Raw genomic sequence first — 11,520 nt, 5'->3', positions numbered from 1 at the left:
TGTAATGTCTGTATTATTTATCTATTAAAGAAGGTCAGACCCTATATCAAAAGCAAGAAAGGAAAAGATGATAAAATAAATTTCCTAATATGTTTTTGAATCCTTCTTAAAAATACCCATATAGGATATGCTTTTTTTTAATGTTTTATTTATATTGAGAGAGAGAGAGAGAGAGAGAGAGAGAGAGAGTAGTGGGTGAGGGGCAGAGAGAGGTGGACAGAGGATCTGAAGCAGGCTCTGCACTGACAGGCTGACAGCAGCAAGCCCAATAATGGGGTTCAAACTCATGAACTACAAGATCATGACCTGAGCCCAAGTCGGACGCTCAACTGGCTGAGCCACCCAGGGGCCCCAGATATGTTTATGGGATTTCATTTATCCATTTTCTCAATAAGATAGATAGATAGATAAAAGAAAGACCAATTTATCTGTTTATATCTATCTATCATCTCTCTCTCTCTCTCTCTCTCTCTCTCTCTCTCTCTATCTATCTATCCAATATCTATTGAGAGACTGTGCCTTCTATATGCCAGGTGCTAGGGATGCAAAGATAATAAAGTAAGCACCTCTGAGGGTAAAGTCCTAGTAAGGGAGACCACAAATTAACGAACAATAAGCTAACAATACACTAACAGTTTTAGTAAATGATAGTCCAAAGGTACATTCCCAGTTCAGTGGCAAAAGTGCAGATCTTGATTTCAAAGAAATTTAAATTTTCAGATGAATGAAAAAAATTCGGATCCAAACTGATAGGAAATGTTGTTGTTTTCTGGACTTGATAAATAATAATTGTTTATAATTCAGAAATGTAGTGACCTATGAAATAATCTAGAGCCAGAGGACGACTCATGACTCAGCTTGTTACTCAACCTGACAAACATTAATTGAGCACTTTCCATGGGCCAGGCATGGTGACAGGAGCTGGAGAAACAGAGGTGACTAAAATACACTTTCAGTGGCCACAGTTAATTGCTCTCTAGCAGGGAAAGTGCACATACGAACAGATAATAAATCACAGTGTAATTAACACAGTTAAAAAGGGGGTATTGCCAGGTACAATGGGAATACAGGAAAAGAAGTGGTCAGCATTTTGCAGGAGGAGACACAGCATTTCACGAAATACAAGTACGATATTCTCTTCTTATCCACAGAGGATATTTCCACGATCCCCAGGGGATGTCTGAAACTGTAGACAGCGCTGAACCCTAGCTCTACTATTTTTTTCCCTGTATGTACACACCTATGATAAAGTCTAATTTATAAATTAGGCACAGTAACAGATTAGCAATAATAACAATAAAATAGAACAAGTATAACAATGTACTGTAATAAGTTATGTAAATGTGGTCTCTCTGTTTCAGAATATCTTATTGTACTGTACTCACGCTTCTTCTTGTGATGACAGGAGACGATAAAATGGCCGCATGAGGAGATGAAGTGAGGTGAGAGAGGCAGGAACTGAGACAGGCTACTTGTGACCTCTGACCTTTGGTCAGAAGAAGGGTCATCTGCTTCTGGACTGCGGTTAACCAGGTTACTGAAACCATAGAAAGCAAAACCGCAGATGAAGGGAGATCTACTGTAGTTGGAGATGGAATAGGAGTTTCACGGAAGAGAGAGAAAGGGGTACCACACTGAGAGAACGACTTCTTCGTGGCTGTATATTAGCATGGTACCTTTGGGTAATTACAGAAAGATACTCCTACTAGATTCCAGGCTGTCGGAAGGTAGTCAACCAAAATGAGGCTGGGGAGGCAGACTCAGTCACATAAGGGAGGGACGTTTTTAAAATTAAAGTTTATTTATTTATTTTGAGAGATACAAGACAGCGTGAAGAGGGGAGGGGCAGAGAGTGGAGAGAAAATCCCAAGCAGGCTCCGCGTTGTCAGTGCAGACCCCAATGTGGGGCTCAAACCCATAAACCATGAGATCATGACCTGAGCCAAAATCAAGAATCGGACTCTTAACCGACTGAGCCACCCAGGCACCCCGGGAAGAACGTTTTATACCATGCAGAAGGCTTTACATTATATTCCACAGACAGTGAGAATACAGATACCATACAAGGTTTTAGTCAGGGAGTAACTTTTAAGTCAACTCTGGCAATGGTGTGGAAATTAATTGAAAGGGAAAAGAGTTTAGAGACCTAGAAACCACTGGGGCTGTGAACTTTGATATCACAATTGACTGCTAGCATATTATGTGCCCCAGGACACGCTGATATGAGGAAAACCAACATGCAATATTTTTATTTTTCAAAGCTGATAATGCAGGGAATTAACAAGTTACGTATGTGTAAATAGTAGTTTCACAGTTCGGAAGCTGTGAAGCATCCCTCATATGAGTTCTACAGTATCATGTGCCTGATTCACCCTTGGCTTTATCAGCATCATTAGATCAGCATATGAAGAGTCATCAAGGTCACTGCGTGGATGTGCTGTGCAGCAGGGCTGGCTCATGGTGGAGACTCTAGATTTGGGGAGTGAGGTCTCACAGCTGGGAGCAACCACCTGGGTTTCCCATTTGAGGAATGTTCCTCTTCTTCTTGCTAATATAAACTGTTCTTCCCAAATCTAATCATTACCTCACAGCTCCATGTGTCGCCTCATCTTTTCTCTAAAATTTGTCCCATTCAAAGCCAATACTTCTTTTAATAATATCAGTGGATGCTTCCATAGCACTTCCATGTGTCAGGCACTATTCTAAATGCTCAACAGATATTAAATGATTAAATTCTCATATCAGCCCTATGAAACAATGACTATTATTATCGTCTTAGCTTACTCAAGTTCTATAACAGAATACCACAGATTGGGTGGCTTGTGAGCAACAGAAATTTATTGCTCGGACTTCTGAGGCTGGGAAGTCCAAGATCAACGTGCTCTAAGATTCCATGTCTAAAGAGAGACACTTATTGGGGCGCCTGGGTGGCTCAGTAGGTTAAGCGGCCGGCTTCAGCTCAGGTCATGATCCTCACGGCTCCAAGGCTCGTGAATTCGAGCCCCAGGTCGGGCTCTGTGCTGACAGCTTAGAGCCTGGAGCCTGCTTCAGATTCGGTGTCTCCCTCTCTCTCTCTCTCTCTCTCTCTCTCTCTCTCTTTCTCTCTGCCCCTCCCCTGCTTACACACTCTCTCTCTTTCTAAAAAATAAATAAACATTAAAAAAAATTTTTTTAAGAGGGCCACGTACTGGTTCATAGCCCTAATCTCCTCCCAAAGGCCTGCCTCCAAACACCATCACTTGGGGGATTAGGTTTTAACATAAGACTTTTGGAGGGACACTAACATTCAGCCTATAGCAATTATCCTCATTTTTCAGAGGAGGAAAGAGTAAGTTGCCCAAGATCCTACATAGAAACAGAGGCACTAATCATATCCATGCCATCAGGCTCTGGAGTTGGTATTTTTAGTCATGATAATGTGTTGCCTCCCATAAATCTCAGTTTTATAAAGTACCCAGTAGGACACAAGGGACATGGAATATTGCTTTACAGAAAACTTCCTGGGTACTCCCTTTTTTAAAAAACTACAAAACCCTGTAAGTTTGGCTCCTGCATCCAGTTGTTATGCCTTTATATACACGGTTTGCGTTGGTCCAACAATCTTAAGGAACATACTTCCTCATAAAGTACAGTTCAGCCAGACTGAAAGACTACCTTTCTTAGCTGACCTTCCTCACAGCTTAACTAGAACTCTCTCCATATCACAAATAAAATTTTTCTGTAAGTATTCTTTGGGACATGAGACTTACATAAGAATCTGTGGCTCGTTAAAGTGTCTTCCCTTTAATACTTAAGATTAAAATGCAACCTTTTCTGCTAGGTCAGCAATAAGAGCAAATCTAATGTATGTCCTTTATTGATTAAAAAAAAAAGTTGACTGCATTAATCTTTTGACTTTTTATCTTGTCTCTAGTTCTTAAGTCACCAACCCTTGCATGAGAGGGAACTACAGTAATGCTATTCCCTGAAGCTTTTAAAGAGGATATCATAACAGCAGAAAATGATTTTTAAAAACTCATTCTATCATATGAGGTTTAAGGATCTACTTACTGGGTGAAGGACCCCAACCCTGCCCATTATTAAGTGTTTCCTATGTCATTTTCGGAGTTTGAACTTTATTTCCAAAAATAATTATTTAGATCATGATGAGCACTGGGTGATATTTGAAACTGTTGAATCACTGTATTGTACACCTGAAACTAATATAACACTGTATGTTAACCAACTGGAATTAAAATTAAACCCCCCCAAAATATAATGTATTTTAAAAAATAATTTAGATAGAAAAAAAATAGCTGGCACTTAGCTCCTTCTTTTTTTCTTCTTCTTTTTAAAAAATCATTACTAAGTAAACTCTATGCCCAAGGTGGGGCTGGAACTAATGACACGGAGATCAAGAGTCACATGCTCTACCAACTGAGCCAGCCAGGCGCCCCTAGCTCCTTAGGGTTTTAAAAAATTCTTCTTTATATGAGCAAAATCGTGTAACTTTAATGGACCTGTGATTCTGGGTAATATATTAAAATAGTTCCCACTTTTCTCCAAGACTTAAAAAAAAAAAATGATGTGCATGACACAAAGGTCAGAACTTGCAGCAAAAAATTTTTGTGAAAAGTATTGCCAATGTTTCAAAGTGAGAGGACAAAGGAGGTGTGGTTTTCTGAAAACCTGGGGGTTTTCTTAAGTTGCTAACAGAGTGGTTTATTCATTGACACAGACCTAAGTCGGCCCACTGAGAGGCGGCAGGATGTTTTCAAGACCTCTTGGGTGGGCGACGCAGAAGCAGCTCGGTCTGTTTTATCATGCACCGAACATGGAATACGTGTTGGAAAACAGAGTTGATATGCAAGCCTTCCACCTGACAACCACTCACCTCTCCTGGTGTAAAACTATGCTAAAAAAAGGATTAGCACATAAAAGTCAGGATAGGCTTAAATAAACAGGAATTGAACAGCCACCTCTACTTTCTGAGCTATGTCCCGCAGCGCGCAGGCCATGCTCAATACTGGGGGAAACAGGACGATTTATCCTGGGAAGTCAACTGTGGGTCTGAATCCTAGCACTGCCATCTGCAAACTGTGTAATCTTGCCAAACTACCTAATGTCTAGGTACGCGTGTCTAGAAAACTGGAATTATCCCAACCTTAAAGATCGAAGAGAATTGACTGAGAAGAGCATGTGAAAACAGCTGGCCGCAGAAGGCCCCCAGTAACCTCGTTTGCTCTTTCCCTTGGCGTGTTTATCGGGGTCAGTGGCCTCATACCCCCACGGTCTCCATACAACGAAGGTACTGAACCCAATGGGCACCTTCCCTTCTGTGGGCACTGATCATTCATAATCACCTTTCTCCATCTGGGTGCTTCGGCCTTTTCCAGGCTGCCTAGCAAAGTCTAGACTGGTAGCATTAACTTCCAGCTCCGTTTACAGAGTTGTGAGGTTGGGGGAGAATGGCTCGGCCTCTTGCTCCACGCCTGCCTTTCCCCGCCTGGTCTGTCTGTGGCACTCTCAAGAGGTGAGCACCAAAGAGGTCTCTTCTGTGGCCTTAGCAACTCCGGTGGCAGAGTGAGGAGCAGCAGGGGACCGTGCCCGGCGCCACGACTGAGAGAAAGATTCCCGAGCTTGCTCCGCTCCCGCTGGGCTCCGGGAAGGGCCCTGGGCTGCGAAGAAGTCAGGGCGCGCCGTGGCGCCGGGCGAGGCTGCAGGGCGCCGGAGCGGTCGGACGGGGGAGCGAGAGCTAAAGCTTGCAGAGCGCGCCGAGCCGCAGGCGTCGGCGGCCGCGGCCGAGAGGCTGACGCCCAGCCGAGCCCGCCGGGCCGCGGGAGGCGGAGGCCGAGCGGGAGGCGGAGCGGGCTGCGCCGGGGAGGCGGAGGCGGAGGCGGTGTCTCCCCGAGCTGCGCAGGCGTTGCTCGCACCTTGTTGGTCAGTGCTGGGAGCGCTGCTATGGCGTTTCTCAGACCCGCGGCTCCTCCTCACACGCTCGAGGCGGAGGGAAGGAGGGGTAAGAGGAGGAGGAGGCGAGCGGGCGGCCGTCGCAGCTGCAGACCCGGGGCCAGAGAAGGAGGCGGAGCGGGAGCCGCCGCAGCCACCCCGGCCGCCGCCGCCCGCAGCCGCGGGGCTGCTGCGAGTCCTCTCCCGGCTTGAGGGCACGCGGGGCGTCCCGGCCATGCCGCGTAGCGACAGCTGAGCTGGGCGCGGGCCCCCTCCCTCCCGGCCGCCTCAGCCGCCGTGCCCCCGAGCTGCCCGTGGCCGGAGTGCCCGGCGCCTCCTGCGCGCCCTAGACCGCGAGCGCGAGCAGCGGCCGCCGCCGAGGCGCGGGTGGTGCCGGCGGCGGCGGCGGCGGCGGGAGCGCGGGGCAGGAGGAGGCGGGGAAGATGGACCCGGCGCCCTCGCTGGGCTGCAGCCTCAAGGATGTGAAGTGGAGCTCGGTGGCCGTTCCGCTCGACCTCCTGGTCAGCACTTACCGGCTGCCCCAGATCGCGCGGCTGGACAGCGGTGAGTCTCGGCCCGGCCGCCGGCGCAAGGCAGACCGGCGCGGACCGCAGTCTCGGCATGGGTGTGCGCGCGTGTGCTCGGGAGGGTGGGACCGGGTGGGGAGTGGGCTGCCCGCCCACCCCCGCCCCCACCCCCGGCGCTGGAGTTGGCCCGAGCGGCTGCCGCAGCCCTGGCGCGTTGCTCTCAGCTACCCCCAGCAACAGCTAGAGATGGGAAAATCAGAGCCCTTGCAGTGTAATTAAAAAGGACGCCTTAAAAAAAAAAAAAAATCAACATTGGGGAAACCTCTGCAGATTGTAATTTTGGAGGCGAGCTGTCCCTCCCCACTCTCCTGCAGGAATTACTCAACCTGGGAAACCCTGAAGAGTTATCTTAGGCAACTTTCTTACAAAATCATTGTGCTTTGGGTGGCATCTTTATTTTGGATGCTCTCCTTCCTTCTTCCACCCTCCACCCCCCACCCCCCTCCCACCCCCACAAGAAGCAGCAGATTTAAGAGGAAAAGCTCCTGGGTGACCAACTAAAGGGATCACATTTCTCAGAGACCTTTTATTACAGCTTGTCTGTTTTGTTTAACCGAACTGAAAGTAATTTGGGGCTGAGTGTAGAAAATGTTTTTAGCAGAAGTGATGGTATGCTTAAGGTTAATTATTAGCTTAGCACATTTCCAGCCTGGCAAAAAAAAAATTAAGTGACCAAAACCTATATTGATTTGGAACCTGAGCACAGAATTAAGAAATGCTTGTATTTTCTGAAACTGACCACCAGAAACCAGCCAGACATCCCCCAGCTGTTTGTTCTGCAGTGTGACCTCTGCAAACAAGTGCAGTGTCAAGCAAGTAGACCCCTGTCAGTTTGAATTGTACCATGTAAGGTGTCCATTCAGGTGTGTTTTGTTTTGTATTTTCACTATAACTTCAGTTGATTTGGGCTTCATGTGATTTCGGACTGTTCACAGAAACATGCTTGCTCTGCTGTAGGGCTGCGGGAAGCCCTTGGGCCCAGGCTGGCAGGCAAGCAGATAGAGCTGTGGTCACACAGGCCAAGTCAGAAGAGCATTGAGCAGAAAGATGTCATTTCAAGTCACAAGGGTTCGGGTTACTCCAGAAAGGGAGTAACAACAGTGGGTAACGTGAGATGTGTAAATGTCCAAAGGCATTTTTATTCTGTTTCTTAATCTGTGGGGTTAGATTAGACATTTGAAGTACTGATGGGAGAAAGCAATGCAGGAAAGTTCATGAATCCTGGAAAACAAGCATGGCATGCTTTCTATCCTTGTTTGGTTGGTCTTGGTAGTGGTGAGAATAAACTAGGAGTTTTCAAACTAGTAATGAAGTGCAGATGAACTCAGGAAGAAGGACAGGTGGTATGTTGAGGCATTCCTGTTTACAGTGGGGGTGGGAAAGTGGTGCTTTAACTATATAACTATATATCTCCAGGTCTGAATTTGTATGTGTGGGTATGTGTGTATTCACAGTTTCATTTCCTCTTCCACTGTGCAAAAATGTGTATATTGGAAGGTTAGGAGTCCTCACCTTTTCCGACCTTCTCTCATCACTGTACACTCTGCCAAAACCCTTAGCTAGGCAGAGAGCATTGATGCATGTGGTATAAAAGTCACCCAAAAGCTTCATTAAACTGAAAGTTTAAAGAGGCTGAATGTCAGTTACAGACCTAACTTTTAGCTTTATTATCTGCTGTCCTATCCCTGTCATTCATAAGAAGGATCTGAATCAGCACTGTACTCATCCCACACTTCTTTTTAAAATTAGGACGTGGGTAGCAAGTCTTAACACTGTGCCCTTTCAAGCTGTGGAATGGATTTTGATCACTGTAATTCCAATTCTTTATTGTGAATTTTCGCTTATTACCACTTGAGAATCACAATGACTCACACAAATTTGGAATCCCAGCCAAATACTGCTTTATACCTTGGTTTTTTCACTTAACAATCCCATCTTATTAAAATTTTTTTTTGTTTTTAATAGCTGCATAATATTCCGAGCGGATGGCTATACCCAACAGTCTAGTCCCCAATGGTGGACATGAGCTGCTGTTACAAATTGTGATATCATGAATACCCTTACCCATAAATCTGTTTGTTCAGGTTAGTATATATTCCTGCCTTTCTGAATAAGTATATGTGAATCCTTTTTTGAGTTCGATACACATGAGAATTGGGGGAGCACCACTCTCCCCACAGCCTTACAGTGTTAAATATCCTTAAAAAAATGAATATGATGAGGGGAAAGTGTTAGCTTACCAATTAAATTTGGATAGTCTTTCAAAGAGTCGATCATTGACTCCTTGCTTATTTTTAACCATGTTCCACAGCAGCACCCAGAACATATTAAGGATATGCCGCCATATTTATAAAAGCTGTATGTGAAATCTCCAGTTTTGTGCAGTCCTCATTCTGTGTCTGTCCTTTTCCCAGTTTTAGTACTGCAGGTATGTTTTACACACACACACACACACACACACACACACACACACACCCTATACTTAGCCATGAAAAGTAGTCATTTTCCAAATCACTGATTTTAAAAGAGACCAGAAAGAAACTGAAAAACATGCCACTAGTTGACCTTATGCCAAGAGAGAACTATTGGCTAATTTGAAGCAGTCATTAAAGAACATTAAACGTCTAATTTTATAACTGTTGGTTATTGAATGCCTACTACGTGCTGTACATTTCTCATTGCTTGATGCATTGTCTCAAATACTCAGCACCCCATTTTAAGGACTTTGGGAACCTGAGATTCAGAGAAATTGAGTGACATACCTGGTAAATGTGTGGAGTGGGATTTTCAGCCAACTTTCTGACTCTAAAGAAAGACCTTTTATCTCAAATTTTACCTCCTCATACTAAATGGGAGTAGGTTTAGAGTAGGTCTAATGTCTACTCTAAATAGCCCCACTGTCTCTCTGAGAGTTTGAGGACCGGAAAGTCAATATTTTTCAAACAGTGTAGACACCGAATTAAGTGCTGGCCTCATCCATCATATTTAGACTCCTTTCTGCTTCCCAGAGGAGTGGCTGAAAAGACGAAAGGAGCAGTGGGGAAGAAGAGAGTACGAAATCAGAAAAAGAAGGAAAAACGTGGTGTTTGAGGTGAGGGCTTATGTATTTAGATGTGCCTGTTGAAATCACTCCTCAGGACATTTGCCATACTTAAAATATTAACCCCACAGTAAAGAACTCTCCAGTTCTTTGCATTATGCATGTTACTTATGAAATGCCAGTCAGATACACACAGTCAACATTGCATCCCCAGGGGTGAAATTTGTCATCATATGATAAGAGAAATACAGAATAATGAGCCTTCATGGTATTGCCTCATGAATTTTTCTGAAAAACACAAAAGTACTCAAAAGTAGTGATTCTTCTTACGGGGGTGAGATACATGCTCAACAGGCAAAGGCTAGCTAACCCCAGTCAGCAGCAATACAGTTGAGATCAGATATTTAACCTGGTCATCAATCTTGGAAACTGTTGGCTGTAGAACCAGGTTCAACACGTGTTTTTGACCAAGAAGAGGGTGGAGCAAATGCTAATCTCCAACCCATCCTAACTCAAAACTAGGTAGGGAAATTGAACATTCTCTGTCTCTTCAATTATTTCACCTTGGAAAGGCTCCAGTGGTTAGTCTAGAACAGTGTTCTTCCAACTTTTTTGTTCCTGTAGCTCCTGAACGATTCTGTAGAAGTTTGTACCCTCAGCATATTTTTAAGCTGATTGCTGAAACTTTTCATCTTAAGTGAAAACAGTTGCAAAGGATGTCATCTTTCAGTATATTATAAATCTTGACCTTTTAAATTGTTACGTCATTAAAAAAAAAAACTCTAGTAGGTCTATAAGTGATTCCCAGTATCCTTCGTTTTTTAAAATGCATGAATAAGTTCTTCTTAAACAGTTAAAATTTTTATACCTTTTTCTCCTTAAATTTATATTCCCATTTTCTTCTGCTACAGAATTCTATCCTAATGTAATGTATTTTTATGTTTGAAAGTGTCTTACGGATCACTCTGTCATTATTTCTGTTATAAAATATGTATATAAATTGAAACCCAGTGTTTTAGATTTCTTTTGACCTTAAGCCTTTTCATATTTGAATATTTCTGGTTGCTTGAAACAAAGAATTGGAAATTCCCTGATTTAGAAAAGGCATTGCTACCCAAATGCTAAAGACTCAATCCTTTACATGCAGTAGGGTTTTTATTTGTTGCTTTGTTAGTTGCCCTGAGGTCTTTACACCCTGGGGTAATGCAGTTAAGAAAGATCTAAAGATGCATTGTTTCTGTAAAGTGGGTGAAGGGTCTTTGGGAAGGGGAGGTGGTGGAGGACAGCTTCTATTCATCCTGGGTTGGACGTCTCTCTGTGATCCCAGGCAAGTCAATTTTTAGACCAGAGAATATTGGGAAGTTGGGGCTCTGGAAATTGATTCCCTGACAGCTGTGATGGGAAGTATTGGCTTTGCATCTAACGTGTACCCCTGTTCGAAGAATGATTGCCTAGATCACTGAAAGATGAGTTTATGGTCCTGTTGACTGAAAGGAAGAGGAAGACTGAGCCTGCATGGAATGACAGGGAGAGAGAAAAAGATAGTAGGAGTTGGAGGCAGCTGCAGTGATCAACAGCAACTTCTCCTTTCCAGATGTGCAGAGGAATCAGAGCTGATGCTAATCCCCAGGTGTGTTGGCACTGTGGGAACTTGGTCCTGGCTTTGTGCTGAAGTGCTTCTCTAACTACCATTTAAGTGCCTGTAAGGCTGAAGGAGCAGAAACATGGACACTGAACTCAGGGAGGCTCCATGTGGCTCTTTGCAGATATCAAAGGTGTTTCTAGATCTGTGTTTTATTTTTGAAATTAAGTTCTCAAAACCTCCACGATTGATGTTTTATATATATATTTTTTCTAAACTAACTTTGTGTGAATCTTGTTCCCAGAAGATGTGCTTATCTGTGGTTTCATTTTCCCTGACATTCTATATTGTAAGAGGCATACATACGCATACATGCATACATA

General features: G+C 44.2%; 1 protein-coding gene across 2 annotated transcripts in view; it reads left to right on the top strand.

Annotated features, from left to right (window-relative positions):
- The first annotated feature begins 6,354 nt into the window (after positions 1-6,354).
- GAREM1 (GRB2 associated regulator of MAPK1 subtype 1) overlaps positions 6,355-11,520 on the top strand; it is a 198,386-nt gene continuing 193,220 nt past the window's right edge. For both annotated transcript variants that reach the window (XM_042961965.1, XM_042961964.1), the window contains exon 1: positions 6,355-6,492. In XM_042961965.1, coding sequence (XP_042817899.1) covers positions 6,372-6,492 — 121 coding nt within the window. In that variant the 5' untranslated portion in view covers positions 6,355-6,371. The remainder of the gene's footprint in view (positions 6,493-11,520) is intronic.

Source organism: Panthera tigris, chromosome D3 (genome assembly GCF_018350195.1).
Source record: "Panthera tigris isolate Pti1 chromosome D3, P.tigris_Pti1_mat1.1, whole genome shotgun sequence".
NCBI classification, from domain to species: Eukaryota; Metazoa; Chordata; class Mammalia; order Carnivora; family Felidae; genus Panthera; species Panthera tigris.
The sequence above is the reverse complement of the archived record's forward strand: the minus strand, read 5'-3'. Positions and strand labels throughout refer to the sequence as shown.